Genomic DNA, 20,029 nt, shown 5'->3' with positions numbered 1-20,029 from the left:
TTCCCCTCCCGAGGATCGATCAAATTATCGACTCCACGACTGGATGTGAACGTCTTTCCTTCCTGGATGCATATTCTGGTTATAACCAGATCAGATTGAAAGAAGAAGATGAAGTAAAGACCGCGTTTATTACACCTTACGGCGTGTTTTGCTACAGAACAATGCCCTTTGGTCTAAAAAATGCGGGAGCAACATATCGTAGGAAGATGCCGAAGTGTTTGGCGACACAGATTGGGAAGAACGTGCAAGTATACATTGATGATGTCGTCATAACATCAAAAAAGGGGGCAACGCTGATCGAGGATCTCAAGGAAACCTTCGACAACCTTGATAAGTTTTGCCTCAAACTGAACCCGACGAAGTGTTCTTTCGGCGTCCCAGCAGGAGAACTTCTGGGGTTCCTAGTTTCAGCAAGAGGGATCGAAGCAAACCCCGATAAAATACAAGCTATCGTAACAATGAGGAAGCCAACAAAGTTGAAAGAAATACAACAGCTAACTGGGCGAGTCGCAGCTTTGAGCAGATTCGTCGCGAGGTTGGGAGAAAAAGCGTTGCCGTTCTACGCTTTGATAAAACAGGGAGACAAATTCCAGTGGAACGAAGAAGCCGACAGAGCTTTCGAGGATTTGAAGCGCACAATTTCGACACCACCAATTTTGGTGGCACCAAAAGAAAGGGAACCCCTCCTGCTGTATATCGCAGCCACACCCCAAGTGGTGAGCACGGTGTTAGTTGTCGAAAGGGAAGAAGAAGGAAAACTCCACGGCGTGCAGAGGCCAGTATACTTCGTTAGCGAAGTTTTATCGCCCTCAAAACAAAGGTATCCTCAGTACCAAAAGATAGCATATGGAGTGTTCACGACAGCACGAAAATTGCGCCACTATTTTTCGGCACATCCGATCATAGTGGTCAATGAAGCTCCTTTGTCAAATATATTGAACAACCCAGAAGCTACGGGTCGTGTCTCCCTTTGGGGAATAGAACTTTCCCCTCGGGACATCACGTATGAAAAAAGAAAAGCAATCAAGTCGCAAGTTCTGCCGGACTTCATCGCAGAGTGGATGGAGTTGCAAAACACAGGACCCCCAGACTTATCGAGAACCTGGACCATGAACTTTGATGGGTCCAAGAGACTAGAAGGGGCTGGCGCAGGAGTAGTACTCATATCACCTGAAGGCGACAAGTTGAAGTACATCCTTCGAATGACGTTCCCTAACGCATCTAACAATGAAGCAGAATATGAGGCTCTCATACACGGGATGAAGATGGCGAAAGCCTGCGGTGCAACTCGACTAAAAATCTTTGGCGACTCACAGTTGGTGGCACAGCAAGTTATGAACCAGTGTGACGCAGTCAATGATAGCATAATGGCATATAAGGAGGTGTACAACGAGCTCGAGAAGTTGTTCGATGGATGCGAAGTAAATCATATTAGTAGATTGAGTAATCCATTTGCCGACGTTCTTGCAAACATCGGATCGCAATGCCTTGCAGTGCCGCCAGGTGTATTCTGGGAAGAGATAACAGAGAGATCCACTAAGTCGACAAAATCAAAAAAGAAGGAGAAGAAACCCTCGGGGGCTACCAAGGAAAAGCAAGAGGACGAAGAAGAAGATCAGCACCTGGTCATGGTGATACAGATACCGTGGATGCAACCGTACATATCATACATCCTCAGGAAAGAAATACCCGACGATCCAGTTGAGGCAAGGCGAGTAATTCGACGCTCCAAAGCTTTCACGGTGGTCAAGGGAGAATTGTATAAGCGAAGTATTTCGGGCGTCTTGCAAAGGTGCGTCACACCCGAAGAAGGAAGAATAATTCTGAAGGATGTACACGAAGGAATATGTGGCCACCACGCAAGTAGTCGAGCTATCGCAGCCAAGGTTTTTCGGGCAGGATTCTACTGGTTGACAGCAATCGAGGACGCCAAGGACATAGTAAGAACTTGCGATGCGTGTCAAAGGTTTGCCGCAAAACCCCACTCTCCAGCAGCAGAGCTAGCACCAATACCATTGTCATGGCCCTTTGCTCAATGGGGACTTGATATGGTGGGCAAGTTACACAAATCTTGGCCAGGAGGAAAGGAGTACATGTTAGTAGCTGTCGACAAATTTACAAAGTGGATAGAAGCGAAGCCGATAAATTCACCAGACGGGGCATCCGCAGTAAAATTCGTAAAAGGCCTCGTCTTCAGATTTGGAGTGCCCCACAGCATCGTCACAGACAACGGCAGTAACTTCACATCCCATGAATTCAAAGATTATTGCGAAGAGGTGGGTATCAAGCTGAACTTTGCGTCAGTTGCACATCCTCAAACCAATGGGCAAGTCGAGAAAGCCAATGGCATCATCTGCAATGGCATCAAGAAGCGCTTATTAGGACCACTGGAAAAAGCTCGACATACCTGGCCAGAAGAACTACCAAGCGTGTTGTGGAGCATCCGAACAACACCAAACACAGCAACGCAGGAAACTCCGTTTTTCCTGGTTCATGGAGCAGAGGCAGTACTACCAATCGAGATAGAGCACAACTCTCCACGTGTCGCTGAATATGATGAAGAAACGTCGAGAAGAGCGCTAGAAGACGATGTCGACGCACTTGATGAAGCCCGAGATGAAGTATTATCTCGGGTAACCAAATATCAACAGGACTTGAAGAATTACCACAGTCGACGTTTGCGGCCAAGATCTTTTCAGGTGGGAGACCTAGTTCTTCGGCTCACGCAAAAAAGTCATGAAGAACTCGAGTCACCATGGCTTGGCCCTTACATTGTCACGGAAGTAATCGGAGGAGGAGCATACAGGATAAAGGACAAGAAGACAGGGGTGGAGGAGCCAAACCCCTGGAACGTGGCGCAACTTAGGCGGTTCTACGCCTAGAGTCGAAATATAGTCCTTGTAAAACTTCAATGTACTGAAACGCCCGCGAGTTTTCAGACGCACTCTTTTCCTTTTTCGGGGCACCGAGTGGGGCCGGAGAAGGTTTTTAATGAGGCGGGCTCGCGGTGCTGCAATATAATAAAGATAGTAAAAATATAACCTTTCTTCTTTATCGACATGATCAAAGTCTTTGCTCCGACGAATTTCAATATAGTTCATCGACAAAAGAAAAGTCTTGCCTTGGTATTCAAATACCTCGTGAGTCAATAAAAATACAAAATAGTACTCAATAAAAAGCTCGGGGGCTCATATTCGCCATAAAAATATAAATGCCTTGGTTCAAAACCTCGCAAATATACAAATACAGTAAAGAGTCACCGAAACACTCGGGGGCTAGATAAAACAGAGAAATATAATGATTGCTTTACAATATAGTCACGGATTACAAAGAAGAAATATCTACAAGAGGAAAATAACTAGTCTTGATTCAATATGTCATCAAGAGTAACTCTGTTTTCTTCAGGAGCAGCACCAAGAAAATCGGCGTAATGGCCATCGGCAAAAAAGTCGGCGTCCATCCGAAGAAGGTCCTCAATCATTTCTTCAGCTATAGGCGTAACCTTCGTGTTAATCCTGTCAACACCAACTCTTCGACGTTTTACCTTTTGATGAACTTTCGCGACAACTTGGGTAAGGTCAAGATTCGAGTGGCAGATCTGGAGCATGATAAGAGCAAATCTGGCGCCAGCTACCAGTTGAGCTTTGACAAAATCGTGGATACTGCGAGCATCCTTGAACCTTTCCATCAATTCAGGAAGAGTTTTTGGTTGGACGTTCCGAGGAAACATGGAGTTGTAAACCATGGACAAGGTCTTGGTACAAAAGTCAAGGAAATCGCGAGTTTGAGAGGTGCGATCTTGAAATCTGACAATCTGGCGAGTCCTCTCTGGGGTAGCCCAAAACAAAGAACCATGGTCTAGGGAAAGATTAACAAGGAGGTTCGTCCTGGCATTTATCCTTTCTTCCTCGGCAGCAGCATCAGTAAAGGCACCTATCAAAACAACAGAGTGGAAACCTTTAAGAGACAATAGCATGAAGATGAAAGATATCAGAGGATGAAACAAGCATACCCGACATATCTGCACTGGCTTCATTCATTAATTCGAGCATGAAATTTTCTCGAGTAGTCGCCTTTTCAGCCTCGGAAGCAGCAATTTCCTTAGCAGCCACGGCCTCGCGAGCTTGCTGAAGAGCAACTTTTTCGGCTTCAGATGACTTACGAGATTGCTCCATCATTACAAGTGTTTGCTTCTTCGCATACTGAAGTTGCTGCCGAAGTTCATCCAGTTCTTGCGACAAGGTATCGTCGACAGGAGCAGTATCAGCAAAAGCTCCCTTCGCGCGAGAAGAAGAAGGCGAAACATTGGAAGGAGCGGAAGATGGAGTATAGTTATCAAATATCAACTGAAATTTAAACAAGACAACATCAAACAACAAGCAAAGATAGAGTTTTTCATTAATTTCTTGGAATAATTACAAGGGCATTACAGTGGAGCTAAGGAAATACGTGTCGCCAAATGACTACTTTGGCGACAAGAGCAAAAGAAACAAAGAAAAACAGAGGCATGCAACTAGACCTCCGGCCTTGACGAGCTAGGAGTCGACGATGGCTTAATCCCGAGATAGGCCAAGATCTTCTTTGTGTTGGGCTTGGCCGCCTTAATCAGCGACTTCCACCTTGACTGCTCTATTTGCTCGGTGTCGCCAACTTTCATCCAGTCAATAGTCTGTCGACTGTCAGCAACCAACGCGACAGTGTTCTCAACGGCAACCTTCATATTTTCTTGGCGCATCTTCAGTCCAAGGTCTTCCGGTGTATTGAACATCTTGGTAAGGTTGAGGAAAGTCGCAGGCTCCTCTTTCTTCGGGAAGAAGTAGGGGAACAATGCCGACAACACGGCTCTAGCATTCGACACACCTTCACGAATCTCGGACCCATGAAGCTCCAGATAGGAAAGTGCGTCAAGGACAGGGTCATTGACAGGATTCGTCAGATCAAAATCCTGGTTTGTTTGGGCTGTCAAGGAAACAAAGCATTAGTGAAAAGACAAGAAACAACGATTCTCATAAAAATAGAAGGGATCAGCAAACTTACTGAAAGTGCGGCGACTCTGAGTTTTCAGGCGCTTGAGGATTCCTTCTTCACGAGAAGCTTGCGCAGCTTTGTGCTCATCTAAGGCAGCTGTAGCATCCTCAAGTTTTTTCTGCAATTCCTCGACACCAGCAGCTTTCGCCTTGGCTTCATCAGCTTCGGTCTTGGCTTTGCTAGCAGCGAGGTCGGCTTTCTTGCGGGCCGCCTCACTTTGCTCAAGTTTTCGAGCAAGTGCGTCGGCGCGTTCGTTGGCCTCTGCAAGTTTCTCTGTCGAGATACGGAAAAGAGAGAGAAGAAAGATCAAAAATCGCGACAAGCAACAGGAGTAAAAAATCAAGGAAAAACAGCAGGTATCAAAGTCGTTACCTTCGGCTCTATTAGCATATTCACGGTACCCAATAAATTGGGAACCGATGCGGAGAAGATCCTTGATCATAGGCTGTTCAACGTGAACACAGCAAGAGAAACATCGGCATGAAAAAGAGAAAAGGTGTGAAAAAACAAAATAAGGAAAATATAGATGTCGACAAGCTTACATCATCTAGGAGCAGAGTCGACGAACTGCCCAACTGAGGGGCAGGTTCAACAATCTTTTCCACCCTTGTCCTTTTTGGTGAAGGAGCAAGGGGGCTTGACGGTGGAGTAGTGGTGACGACGTTTTGTTGAGGAGGCGACGTTTCTTCCCCTTCAACTAGCGTGTCTGAGGCAAGTACAGTACGCGACGTGCTTGTCCGAGGAGCCACGTCAGTAGTTGGTACTTCTTCTTCCTCATCACTGTTGACCAAAAAATCGGCAGCATAAAAAGCAAGACAAGATAAATATTTCGAGTACAAAAATAGGGAGAAATAAAGACGACTTACGAGCTGACGAGGGATTCAACATAAGGATCATAAGCTGCCTTCGGATGAGAAGGAACAACTTCTTCAGCCTTAGAGGTGCCAGAATCCTCGGCATCATTCCTTTTCCTTTTATTCCTTGGAGAAACAGCAGGAGGAAGGGATTGCGTCGATTCACTGGCTTCAGACTCAATTTCTTTGTCACGAGAAGCCGCAGATTTGTGAGAACCCGCGACTTCACTTTCAGGAACAGAAGAACCTTGAGTATCTTCGGCAACGATGGCCTGTTCTTCGACTTCTCCACCCTCAGGAAGAGGAGGAAGGGAAGTCATAGTAGGATGGTTCTGTAAAAATAGCGACAAAAGGAAAATTAAAGAGATGACAATACAATGAGAGGCAGAGAAAGTGCGAAACAGGATAAAAACTCGGGAAGACAAAATACCTCGGGGAGTGGATTGGTGGAGCTGTACGGTTCCACGCGACAAGAGGAAGGAATTGGGTCCTTGCCTAGGCGAGAAAGTCTTCGAACCAACTTCTCCAAGTCCTTGGTGGAAAGATCACCGGAGATTCTGTTGGCGTCATTTTTACCAGAATACGTCCAAAGGGGATTTTTGCGAGCCTGAAGAGGCTGCACTCTAATCCTAAGGAAGTAGGCAGTAATTTGAATGCCAGAGAGTTCTTTGCCTCGAGTGTTTTGAAGCTGATGGATACGAGACATGAGTGCCTCTGTCGCCTTTTTCTCATCCTCGGAAGCTTCGGCATCCCAGGAACGGCGGCGCTGAATTCTGGCACTTCCGTCGAAAGGGATTATGTTGTGCTCAACGGAGTTGGCGCTTTCTTCGTGAATGTAGAGCCACTTTTTGCGCCATCCTTGGACAGAATCAGGAAACTTGACGTCGAAATAGTCGACATCAGTACGAACACAGATAACAACGCCACCTATGTTATAAGTGACGTTGTGGGAGCCATTGCGGCGGAGGCAGAAAATGCGTTTCCACAGAGCCCAATTGGGAGGGATTCCGAGGAAGCATTCGCAGAGCGTGATGAAAATAGAAATGTGAAGGATGGAATTAGGGGTCAACTGGTGCAGTTGAATCCCGTAAACGAAAAGAAGGCCGCGGAGGAAATCATGGATGGGGGTCGAAAGGCCGCGGATCAGGTGATCAACAAAACTAACCCGATACTCCATTGGAGGCTTGGGGTAGCTTTCTTCGCTGGGAAAGCGGATGGCGTCCTCCTTCTTCATGAGGCCGAGCCTCTTCAGCATGTTGGTGTCTTGGTTGGAGATTTTGGATCTCTCCCACTCAAGATCCTCGGCGGCCATCTTGGATTCCGGAGTGCTGTGGCGAGTCAGACGCGCGCGCGGTGGCATCAACGGCAATGGGCAAAGCAATGTATGAGCGTGCGGAAGATCAGAGAGAGTTGGGCGCAGGGGAAGTTTTGCGAAGAGGAACAGATGAGCGGCGCAAGCGAGGGGATGAACGGAGGTTGAAGAAAGGTTTATATAAGAATTGGGTGAAGTAGTGTGCCGTTGGATGAAGAAATCGTGTGGTGAGAATAGATCTTCTAGATACAAGGGCAAAAAAGTATTTTTACTGAGATAGGCGTTACCGTACGTGCGCCAGAAAAAGCGGAGGACGTGTGTCCCCCACTTGCACGACGTGTCAACGAGGTGGAAGCAATGGACCCACAGGGCAGGAAAATCACGACTATTCGAGAAGGATGAAGTAAATTTGATTAAGGGAAGCATGTCGACAAGAAAAATAAAAGAAGATTGGCGACAGGAAGAATTATTCAATACTTCGGGAGCCTTTGATCAAAAACAAGTTTTTGCCCAAATGCTCGGGGGCTACTTCGACAGAAAGTAAAATTTCGAGTATGGCAATATAGAAATTATGGAGCCTACAACCAAGCACAAGTCCTTGGCTGTAGCCTCGGGGGCTACTCCCATCGGGAGCGCTGTTCGCGCACCCGAGAGATAAAAAAAAGAAGAAGAAGAAGAAGAAGAAAGAGATCATATTGGGAAATAATGACAATACAGCGACAAGGTGGACTAAAATGTTGAGCCTACAACCAAGCACAAGTTCTTGGTTGTAGCCTCGGGGGCTACTCCCATCGGGAACGCTGTTCGCGTGCCCGATGAAATTAACAAAGGAAAAATAGAAAAGCAAAGAGAGTATATTTCGAGTTATAATTAACTCTACATATACTCCCATCGGGAGAACAATATAAGTCATATTTGACTCGATAAAATGTGCCATTCCAACAGCCGGAAAAGCACTCGACAATATATTCTCAGAACGCCGAAGTTGCGATCAATTTCTGAATGCCGCAAATTTGCGAAGGTAAGACCCCAGATCCGTTCTGCTGGGCGTGGCATCGCCAAAGACTGCGCTCACATTTTTATCCGTATCAACAGATACGAAGAAAAATCCTAACGGACGCGTTAGGTACCCGATAAATTTGATCGGGACTCGACGTAATGGTAAGACCTTAAGCGGCACCTGTCGACGTTTACACCAGTATCCCGAGATCATGTCCGGGGACGTGATTTTGAAGTAGGTTTTTGCGGATTGCCACTAGAGCAGTTAACTAGTACCTGATCCGTCAGATGAACTAGCCCCAACTACCAGTATCCCTGTACAATATAGAATTTTATGTGAAGAAATATAAAAAGTTAAAGCTTTCGAATAAAAATAAACAGTGGAGATTTTCCCTGACTCTACGATTCAAGCAAAATCTCGGGGGCTACTGACATAGGCATCCCAAATGGGCCTGCCGAATATAGTACCCGGGGTTTACTGAAGGCCCACTACCCGAAGAATAAGAAGACTCGAGAGCCCAAGATGTATTTAAGGGAAAGATAGAGTTGTAATAGGAAGTGTTATTTGTAATCTGGCGGGATGAGTTAGAAACCGTCCCAGACTCTGTAAACTTGTATAGCACGAATCCCTCGGCTCCACCTCCTATATAAAGGGGGAGTCGAGGGACGAAGAATCAATCGAATCATTATCTGCAAACCCTAGTTTTCATAATCGTCGAGTACTTTTCGGCTGAAACCTTCGAGATCTACTTACCCTCTACTTCCAACTAAACCCTAGCCTACAATCCATAGGCATTGACAAGTTGATACCTTGTCAGCGGGGAACCTGTAGATCTATCCCTATAGTTTTCTCCGTGCTAGGGTTTACCAACGGACTTTTTTATTTTCTTTGGTTTGTTTAGGACATATGTACATGGAAATCATAGGTTGGGCATACTTTATCATAAAATAGGCTCTGTTTGAGCCGTAGCAGGAGTTTCCACATACATATCCTGGATTTTACCAAGTGCTAGCTAGTCCATGTATGTGAAAATCGTTAATGCCGGGTACATGCAAGGTTATCCAAACCTTACATCACATTTGTACACATATGTTGGGGACAGATGCAAGTTTTCCAGCGATTCCGACGCTTCGGTGATCTGTATCTTGGGAAACCCTAGGGCGGGGACCCTGCAGATCTACCCCTATAGCTTTCTTCGTGCGAGGGTTTACCAATGGATTTTTTTTATTTGCTTTGGTTTGTTTAGGACATATGTACATGGAAATCATAGGTTGGGCATACTTTACCATAAAATAGGCTCCGTTTGAGCCGTAGCAGGAGTTTCCACATACAGATCGTGGATTTTACCAAGTGCTACCCCATGTATGCGAAAATCGCCAACGCCAGGTACATGCAAGGTTATCCAAACCTTAGATCACACTTGTACATATATGTTAGGGACAGGCGATTCCGACGTGCCGGTGATCTGTATCTTGGGAAACCCTAGGGCGGGGACCCCGCAGATCTACCTCTATAGCTTTCTCCGTCCGAGGGTTTACCAATGGTCTTTTTTATTTGTGTTGGTTTATTAGGACATATGCACATGGACACCATAGGTTGGGCATACTTTACCATAAAATAGCCCTCGTTTGAGCCGTAGCAGCAGTTTCCACATACAGATCCTGGATTTTACCAAGTGCTAGCCCATGTATGCGAAAATCGTCAACACCGGGTACATGTAAGGTTATCCAAACCTTACATCACCCTTGTACACATATTTTAGGGACAAATGCAAGTTTTCCAGCGATTCCGACACTCCGGTGATCTGTATCTTGGGAAACCCTAGGGCGGGGACCCTGCAGATCTACCCCTATAGCTTTTTCCGTGCGAGGGTTTACCAATGAACTTTTTTTTATTTGCTTTGATTTTTTAGGACATATGTACATGAAAAACCATAGGTTGGACATACTTACCATAAAATAGGCTCCGTTTAAGCTATAACAGGAGTTTCCACATACATATCCTGGATTTTACCAAGTGCTAGCCCATGTATGCGAAAATCGTCAGCGCCGACATGCAAAGTTAGCCAAAACTTACATCACACTTGTACACATATGTTAGGGACAAATGCAAGTTTTCCAGCGATTCCGACGCTCCGGTGATATGTATCTTGGGAAACCCTAGGGCGGGGACCCCGCGGATCTACCCTTATAGCTTTCTTCCGTGCGATGGTTTACCAATGGTCTTTTTTATTTGCTTTAGTTTGTTTAGGACATATGCACATGGAAACCATAGGTTGGACATACTTTACCATAAAATAAGCTATGTTTGAGCCGTAGCAGGAGTTTCCACATACAGATCCTGGATTTTACCAAGTGCTAGCCCATGTATACGAAAATCGTCAACGCCAGGTACATGCAAGGTTATCCAAACCTTACATCACACTTGTACACATATGTTAGGGACCTATGCGAGTTTTCCAGCGATTCCGACGCTCCGGTGATCTGTATGTTGGGAAACCCTAGGGCAGGGACCTCCCAGATCTACCCCTAGGGTTAGGGTTAGGGTTAGAGTTAGGGTTACCAATGGACTTTTTTCCTCTGTTTTAGGACATATGTACATCGATAGCAGATGTTGGGCCTACTAGCTCCAGTTGACCCGTCTGCGAAGAGCGTCACGCTGTGGGACCTACATATGCCATCTACCAATTCTTAAAAAATAGAACCATTTTTACATAATTCAGACTAATAAATAAATAATACAAACATAATATAAAATAATATTTGAGAGAAAAAAGGAAAAAAAGAATAAATTTTTTTTATATGCCGAGGGTGGCCGTCGGCATAGGAGGCGAATGATCTATGCCGTGGGTGGCCCTCGGCGTCTAGGCTGACGCCTCCGTTACGGCACGGATGAGAGGGGAGGCGAGCCTGGTGCTACGCCGAGGGCCAGGTGGACGCCGAGGGCTGCCCTCGGCGTAACCGTCTCTACGCCGACGACCTGCCGCCGACGGTCGTGGTTGGGAGCTGCTCCGGCGAGGCCGTACGCCGGCGGCCCCGACATTTGGCCGTCGGCGTATAGCCTGGCCCTCGGGGGTAGCCTCCCATTCCTGTAGTATTATGCCAAGACATCTATTATTACAATCTTCTTTCGGTTCCTCTATCAGCTCTTACTCTTTTATGTTGCAATTTTGAATTTCCCTTTGTGCGGTTCCGATTTTTGCAGCATTTGTTTGGTTATGCACTCATGCCTGTGTCATTGAACCAACTACTCAGCTCTCACCACTAGTACAACCTCCGGCCAGAATTACTTGTCGTGGATGCACAAGCAAGCAGGCATAGATCTGCTCATGGCTGCGGCAAGTAAATGGGGCTGGAGGGAGTAAGTTTTTTATTTTAAGAAATATGTTCCATTAATAACGAAATCACTAGTTCACAGAGGTAGGTTCATGCGCTGTCTGAATGGGTGTATAACAGAATAGGAGCTATCCTATATTCCTATTACAACCAGATTTATGACAGAACTCAAGAACATGCATTTAGATGTTGACAGCTTTACAGTATGCCCCTAAGAAGATCGGTTTATCGTAGGAGAGATTCAAGCGTCGGCAGACAGCGAAGTGCATAGGAGGCCATACGCCTTCTACCTCTTTCCATATTCTGACTGATGGAGGGGCGTGCGCACACGATTTTGTTTTTTGTTGTGTGTGATTTGCAGCGCATGTGCTCCTTCCCACTCCTCCCACAAAAAAAATATGCTTGCCACACTACCAACAGCTGGCTATTATTCCTTTGTGTGTACACTGCCAAAGCTCCGGACGAACATGAGCAGGGGTGGCCGCTACAAACTCAATGCTGCCAGAATTTCTCAGAGATAAAACATACAAAAACGAAGAATTGAATCTAGGGATCGAGTTGTGCTTGGTTCAGGAAAATATTACACTGTTCGTGGTTGCTTCAGGCAGGGGTGCTTCATCCACCTGTTCATGACTGCACAGCACAGATGAATTTCCTCACAAGTAAGTTTCTCTTCTTTTAGAGATTAGGCCGTAGCCATGCCTTAAATTAAGAAGTTTTTCTTCTCGCATGTCTGATGTTACATAGCTACTACATCATTATCGCTTACATAGCTACTACATCATTATCGCTACCACTACTGCAGGCTTCGAATGCCACTTGAATGCTTTGTCATGTATATATATTTCAGGTTTTTGGAAGATGACGAACTTGTGCGGGAGGGCAGTTTGCTCCAGCCACCATGTCCTAGTCTCATGTACATTCAAGGAAATATTCGACTCCTCCACTTGCATGAATCATCTGGTGGCGATAGCCATTGCCACGCCGCTCACCCTCGTGCTCATGCTCCGCTTGCTCATCGAACTTCGGAAGAGTGTAGCATCTGCACGCCAGCTCTTCACGCTCACTTCATCGCTGCAGCTGGCTGCCGTGGTGTTCAATGCCTGCTTGGGTTCGGTCCATCTTGTCCGAGGAGTGTGGATGCTGGGTAGTAACCAGGATGCTTCTGTTTGCCCGCCACACTTGTGGCTTGCAACACTGTCTCAAGGTTTCAGTTTGCTCGTCACCGCCTTCGCTTGTGCCATCAGGCGTGGCCCGCGTGGGTTTCTCGGATTCACGTTCACTCGGTTATGGTCGTTCTCGCTGACCATCTATACCGCATTCATCTGTTGTTCCTCGGTTGTCAGCACTGTTGGGGCAAATGTGGTCACCATTAAGGCTTGTTTGGATTTTCTGTCCCTGCCAGGAGCAGTTATCTTTCTTGTTTACACCATTCCGAGCACCCATGATGAGGAGGGGCATGAAGAAAACGGGAAAGGTTTATACAAGCCACTGAAGACCGATCCAGACAGTGAGGTAGCCGACTCTTCAGAGGTAACCGCCTTTGCTAAAGCCGGTATCTTGAGCGAGATGTCATTCTGGTGGCTGAACCCTTTCATGAAGATGGGTTATGAGAAGCCCCTCGAGGAGAAAGACATGCCACTATTAGGCGCCACCGACCGAGCACAAAACCAGTACTTAATGTTCTTGGAGAAGCTGAATAGCAACAAGAAGCATTCGCCTTTGCAGTCATTTGATGGCACACCATCAATCTTGTGGACTATCGTTTCTCATCACAAGCGTGGGATCATGGTCTCAGGTATGTTCGCCTTGCTCAAGGTTCTCACCTTATCTACAGGCCCGTTGCTTCTCAGGGCATTCATCAACGTATCGACTGGGAAAGGAACCTATAAACATGAAGGCTCTATGCTGGCTGCCATAATGTTCATCTGCAAATGTTGTGAGTCTTTGTCGCAGAGACAGTGGTATTTCCGCACACGGAGGTTAGGACTCCAGGTGAGGTCTCTCCTCTCTGCAGCTATCTATAAGAAGCAACAGAAGTTGTCAAGCTCAGCAAAGATGAAGCACTCCTCTGGACAAATCATGAACTATGTGACCGTCGATGCATACCGAGTTGGAGAATTCCCATACTGGTTCCATCAAACATGGACAACCATTGTTCAGCTTTGCATCGCTCTGGTGATTCTTTATAATGCAGTTGGTACTGCGATGGTTTCATCCTTGGTCGTCGTCATCATCACTGTACTTTGCAATGCTCCGTTAGCCAAACTGCAACACAAGTTTCAAACCAAGCTTATGGAAGCACAAGACGTGAGATTGAAGGCCATGGCGGAGTCGCTAGTTCACATGAAGATCCTGAAACTTTATGCATGGGAAGCTCACTTTAAGAAAGCCATTGAGAAGCTAAGGGAGGTTGAGTACAAGTGGTTGTCAGCGTTCCAGCTTAGCAGGGCTTACAATAGTGTCCTGTTCTGGTCATCACCTGTCTGGGTATCGGCAGCAACATTTTTAACGTGCTATCTGCTGGAAATCCCTCTTGATGCTAGCAACGTATTCACATTCATCGCAACTCTACGTCTAGTGCAAGACCCCATTAGGTCGATACCGGAAGTTCTCGGAGTTGTGGTACAAGCAAAGGTTGCTTTCACTCGGATAGAAAAGTTCCTAGGTGCATCTGAGCTGAATGGACAAGTTAAGAGGAAATACCACATGGGTACCAGTTACCCGGTAGCAATGAACTCATGCAGGTTCTCATGGTATGAAGATCCATTAAAACCTACCTTGAAGAACATAAATTTGGTAGTTAAAACTGGGGAGAAGGTTGCAATTTGTGGAGAGGTAGGATCAGGAAAGTCGACTCTTTTGGCTGCGATGCTTGGAGAGGTTCCCAAAACTGAAGGCACGGTATGCTTTTCAATAACATTATCTTCATTTTCTATGAAATTCAAAACCAAACAAACTTGACCTTTCGACTGCAAGTATATATGCCATATTCAGAATTGATAGCCTAGTAGCTAAGCAAAACAGCACTGCTATGTCCTGCTATTGAGGACCCTAGTCTGTTTATTGAATGGAAAATTAAACATCTGTCTGTCTATGAGGTTATGCTATGATTTTCTATCTTTTTTGCGGTTTTCTCATGCATTAAATTTGAATCATGCGTAAATGTCCTCAGATTCAAGTCAGCGGGAAAATAGCATATGTGCCTCAGAATGCATGGATTCAAACAGGAACGGTGCAGGAAAATATTCTCTTTGGTTCTTGTATGGACAGCCCAAGATATGAAGAAACACTCTCGAGGTGCTCGTTGGTCAAGGACCTCGAGATGTTACCATATGGAGACAATACTCAAATTGGGGAGAGAGGAGTGAACCTTAGTGGTGGTCAGAAGCAGCGCCTTCAGCTTGCTCGTGCACTGTACCAAAACTCAGACATCTATCTCCTTGATGACCCTTTCAGTTCTGTAGATGCCCACACAGCAACAAGTCTCTTCGATGTAAGAATCACCTATATCAGCAGTTATGTAGAGTGCTTAAAGATTTTAACAGGAAACTGCTCTATATATTAAGCTATTTCTTTGTGTGACATGCAGGAATATGTCATGGGTGCTCTGTCAGACAAGACAGTCATTTTGGTGACTCACCAAGTAGATTTTCTACCTGTATTCGACACCATTCTGGTCTCTCTCTCTCTCTCTCTCTCTCTCTCTCTCTCTCTCTCTCTCATGTCTGTAGTTTTGTTTAGGTTATAAAACTAATGATAATTTTTGACAGTTAATGTCAGATGGGGAGGTTATTCGATCTGCACCTTATCAAGAACTATTCGCAGATTGTCAAGAATTTAAAGACCTTGTAAATGCCCATAAAGATACCATCGGTCTTCCAGATCTTAGCAGCAGTATTTCTCCTCATAGAGCAAATGAAATATCAACAAAGGTGAAAGACCATAATTATGGAAGTGGATACACAAAGTCTGGGAAGCCATCACCAGCACATCAACTGATCAAGAAAGAGGAAAGAGAAACAGGAGATACAGGTGTTAAGCCTTATATGCTTTACTTGTGCCAGAACAAAGGCTTCATGTATGCTTCTCTTTGTGTTATTTCTCACATGATCTTCATAGCTGGGCAAATAGCACAGAATTCATGGATGGCGGCGAATGTCGAAAATCCTCGTACCGGTACACTGAAGTTAATTACTGTGTACATTGTTATCGGAGTTTGCACAATGTTCTTTTTGCTATCGAGATGCTTATCGGTTGTTGTTCTCGGGGTCCAGACATCAAGATCCTTATTCTCCCAGTTACTTGATTCATTGTTCCGTGCACCGATGTCCTTTTATGATTCTACGCCTCTAGGAAGGGTCCTTAGCCGGGTAAGATTTTTTTAACAAAATGCAAATATAATAAAATCTTGGATTTTTCTTTCGTATTCAGATATTTTTAATGATGAATCAACTATTTTTTTGCTCCTTGCAATGCAGGTCTCTTCAGATTTGAGTACTGTTGACCTTGATGTTCCGTTCGCATTCATGTTTAGCCTTAGTGCGAGCTTAAATGGCTACAGCAATCTGGGGGTATTGGCTGTTGTTACATGGCAAGTTCTGTTTGTATCTGTGCCAATGATAGTTCTGGCAATTAGGTTACAGGTATTGGTTTCTTTATGGCTAATTGGCTATACCCTATTTATTGGGTTAATCATTTTGTATACCCAAGATGTTGCCATTGAATTATTTATACGATTCCTCGTGATCTGTAATGCTTTCTGTCATGCAGAGGTATTACTTAGCCTCGGCTAAGGAATTGATGCGGATCAATGGCACTACGAAATCTGCTCTAGCAAATCACTTGGGTGAATCAATTTCGGGAGCTATAACCATAAGGGCATTCGAGGAAGAAGATCGTTTCTTTGATAAAAATTCTGATCTTGTTGACAAGAATGCTATCCCATACTTCTATAATTTTGCAGCAACTGAATGGCTGATTCAACGCCTTGAAATAATGAGTGCTGCGGTTCTTTCTGTTTCAGCCTTTCTCATGGTTCTTCTTCCTCCAGGAACTTTTAGCCCTGGTAATTAGATTATACTAAGGACAAGCATGAAAGCATTTCTTACTCTTTATTCAGGACAAGATTACAATCAGGGAAACTAACTACTCTTGTTCCTATGGACACGTGCAGGTTTTGTAGGAATGGCATTGTCGTATGGTCTCTCCCTAAATATGTCTTTTGTTTCCTCTATTCGAAAGCAGTGCAACTTTGCGAACCAAATAATATCAGTGGAACGGGTGAACCAGTACATGGAGATACAAAGTGAAGCACCAGAATTTATTGAAGAAAACAGACCGGGACCGGATTGGCCTCAAGTTGGCAGTGTGGAGCTAATAGATTTGAAGGTAATTAAAAAATATATAAGTACGCTTTAAAAGTTCAAAACCTTTAGGATTAGTTGTAACAGATTGTGGTGCGATTTTTTTTCGACAGATTAGGTACAGAAAAGATGCTCCACTTGTACTGCATGGAATCAGTTGCAAGTTTGAAGGTGGAGATAAGATTGGTATTGTTGGTCGAACGGGAAGTGGGAAGACAACTTTAATTGGTGCATTGTTTCGCCTTACCGAACCAGCAGGAGGGGAGATAATTATTGACTCTTTGGACATCACTACGATTGGCTTATATGACCTGCGTTCACGTTTGGGTATCATTCCACAAGATCCAACACTTTTTCAGGGTACTGTAAGATATAATCTAGATCCTCTCGAGCAATTCTCAGATCTCCAAATATGGGAGGTAAGATGTGTAGTATACACAGTTATCGTGGTGTTTTTATAATCTTATATAATTATCAGATAACGTTAGCATGTTTATTTAGCTCTGTTACCAAGATAATATACATAAGATTTTTGTAAATTTCAGCTCATATGAAAATAGGATTTATAAATTGAATTAAGGGTATCTCAAGTGACAAGTTACGTTTTTCTATTTTGTGGCATGTGGACATCTTAAAAAGAATTATCATAGTATAGTTACCCTATTTTCTGTTCTGTTGCAGGTTCTCAAGAAATGTCAACTTGTTCAAGCTGTCCAGGAGAAGGAACATGGTTTGGATTCACTTGGTAACAAATAGTTTCTGGAGTTCCCTTTTTTGTTATATTAAGAAGCTAAAAAAAATAAAACAATTGTGCCTTGGTCACTTTCAAAGTTCAAAAGAGGGAGAAGATACATGTGCTACTCAATTTGTCAACCTATTAGTAGTCCGAGGCGCATTACATATATGTCTGTTCAAGAAAAATGGAAAAACTACTATGTACTATTCTTCTACTATTAATGAAAAGCAGCTCTGACTGCCATTTCATCTATTTTTTAAATATATATATGTCTGTTTGCTAGCGCAATTTCTGGAATATTACTGATCAAGATCATTTCATACAGTTGCGGACGACGGGTCGAACTGGAGCATGGGCCAAAGGCAGCTCTTCTGTTTGGGACGCGCACTTTTGAGAAGGTGTCGTATCTTAGTTCTTGATGAAGCCACGGCCTCTATAGACAATGGAACAGATGTTGTCCTTCAAAAGACTATCAGGACAGAATTCAAATATTGCACTGTTATTACGGTAGCGCACCGTATACCAACAGTTATGGACTCTGACATGGTACTTGCAATGAGTGATGGTATGCTTCGCTATCACCGACATATTAGAAATAGTGATTCTCTTATCGTTAGTCCTATTGAACAGGACAAAATTAATACAGAATGTGAAACAATACTTGAAAACAAAATGCACAGTCGATCTTTTGTCCCTATACTACAAGCCTTTTTTGGTACCAATTTGTAGATGTTAATTTCACTATAGTGAGCCCCACATTTGTATTATTTTGCTTTACTTTTGCAAAAGTACTTGTCTATGAACTACGATATGACCGCAGCATATATGTTCATAGTCCTTACTAATGAGCTATATACTCTTTCAGGGAAAGTAGAGGAGTATGACAATCCTACAAAGCTAATGGAAACTGAAGGATCTCTCTTCCGCGAGCTGGTCGAAGAGTACTGCGCATACACATCAAACGGAACTACATAGGCCATCTTTGATTCACAGGATTCTAGTAATGTTATAATTAATAATAAAGAAAGCAAACGAGTTTGGTAGGTATTCATGTTTTTTTCGAAATGGATAAGTAGGTATTCATGTATGTAGGATTTATAGAAAACAGAGTATCCAAATAATGATGACGTATTAAGGTAACATACTGCTAGTGCTAAATGTATGTATGGTTGCAGTCGGTCAGATTATTATTATCATGTCAAAGTGAAACGCATGGCTCATATTCCTTGCGGGGGAATTGGGGGCGACGCATAAGCCCCAACAGGAAAAGGCCCGGTAAGCCAATAAGGCAGCGACACTTGTTTCTCTCATGTTAATTGTGCTATAAATTATGAACGATCACCCACTATGATTCTTCTTTTATAAATTTCAGGAGCATGGTGCCTAATCGTGATCTTTCCCATCATCTTATCGTGAGTTTCTAGTTCAAAGTTTTTTTGCGAAATACAGTACAATTGTAGACGTTCATACATACATGCATAGACTCACCTCTATGAACGCACGTACACACATCCTACCTGTTGTATGTGAGCCTTATATGGCCCAGGCCCATATAAGCCATGTATATAAGGTTGGTCTGTGTGACCTAAAGTGTGTGTGTGTGTGTGTGTGAGAGAGAGAGAGAGAGAGAGAGAGAGAGAGAGCACGAGTTGCTCCCTGGTGTAGCCACCAGACCACAGAAGAGCAGGTTTGCCTCCCCTGCTCTACATGGTATCAGAGCTAGGTCCTATGGCGGTGGTGGCGGAGGTGCTGGTGTAGCTGGCGACGGCAGTTGCGCGTCAGGAGGAGGAGAAGAAGCTCAGGCTGGGCTGTTCTTGCTGCTCGGCAGGGAGAGGAGAAGCTGGTGAAGCTTGAGCAGGGAAGAAGAAGGGAGGCGGATAGAAAGTTGTTGCCTGTTGTAGCAGCTGTTGTGTGGCTGCTGGTTGTAGAGAGGGCTTCCGCTGCCGCTGATTGAGAATGAGAGAGGATGAAGAGGTGGAGACTGTCATGGGGACTTACATTACTTCTGTGCTGGAGAAACTTGAGGATCTCATGGCTGCAAAAGGGGGATCATCTCTTGTAGGTGGTGGAATTGGTGTGTGTCCCAAGCAGATTCAGTGTTCAAGCTTGAGCTCAAGCCAAATGAGGTCAAGTTGAATGGTGTGAGCAGTTACCTGAGTTGATCGAGGTGGGCCCTGCTGATCTTGAAGACAAAGGACCTGACGAGATATGTTCTTGGAACAATTGCAGAACCGCCTGATAAGGAGAGCTCCGAATGGAAGAAGGGGAGTTTCACTGACTCCCTAATATTGACCAAGTTGTTGACCTCTTTGATTCCAGCCATTGCAGCGTCTGTTGAGGCATTCCGTGTTCCTCAGATGCGTGGACCCAGATGTCCAAGAGTTACTACGGTATGGGA

General features: G+C 44.6%; 2 protein-coding genes across 2 annotated transcripts; one reads left to right on the top strand and one right to left on the bottom strand.

Annotated features, from left to right (window-relative positions):
* Nucleotides 1–4,954: 4,954 nt before the first annotated feature.
* Nucleotides 4,955–6,485, bottom strand: LOC139831043 (uncharacterized). Its single transcript, XM_071820045.1, has 4 exons — nucleotides 5,895–6,485; nucleotides 5,571–5,808; nucleotides 5,401–5,473; nucleotides 4,955–5,301 (listed from the first exon to the last, which is right to left on the bottom strand). The coding sequence occupies exons 1-4, from the start codon at nucleotides 6,200–6,202 to the stop codon at nucleotides 4,979–4,981; spliced, it is 942 nt and encodes a 313-aa protein (XP_071676146.1). The 5' UTR covers nucleotides 6,203–6,485; the 3' UTR covers nucleotides 4,955–4,978.
* A 5,560-nt stretch (nucleotides 6,486–12,045) lies between these two features.
* LOC127300616 (ABC transporter C family member 10) lies at nucleotides 12,046–18,783 on the top strand. Its single transcript, XM_051330755.2, has 12 exons — nucleotides 12,046–12,191; nucleotides 12,380–14,433; nucleotides 14,705–15,025; nucleotides 15,122–15,208; nucleotides 15,303–15,902; nucleotides 16,011–16,175; nucleotides 16,303–16,597; nucleotides 16,706–16,920; nucleotides 17,009–17,314; nucleotides 17,577–17,640; nucleotides 17,957–18,196; nucleotides 18,497–18,783. Exons 1-12 carry the CDS (start codon nucleotides 12,176–12,178, stop codon nucleotides 18,604–18,606), a joined length of 4,473 nt encoding a protein of 1,490 aa, XP_051186715.1. The 5' UTR covers nucleotides 12,046–12,175; the 3' UTR covers nucleotides 18,607–18,783.
* Nucleotides 18,784–20,029: the final 1,246 nt, after the last annotated feature.

The sequence above is a fragment of the Lolium perenne genome, chromosome 1, assembly GCF_019359855.2.
Source record: "Lolium perenne isolate Kyuss_39 chromosome 1, Kyuss_2.0, whole genome shotgun sequence".
Classification (NCBI taxonomy): Eukaryota; Viridiplantae; Streptophyta; class Magnoliopsida; order Poales; family Poaceae; genus Lolium; species Lolium perenne.
This window is presented reverse-complemented; position numbering and strand designations above follow the sequence as displayed.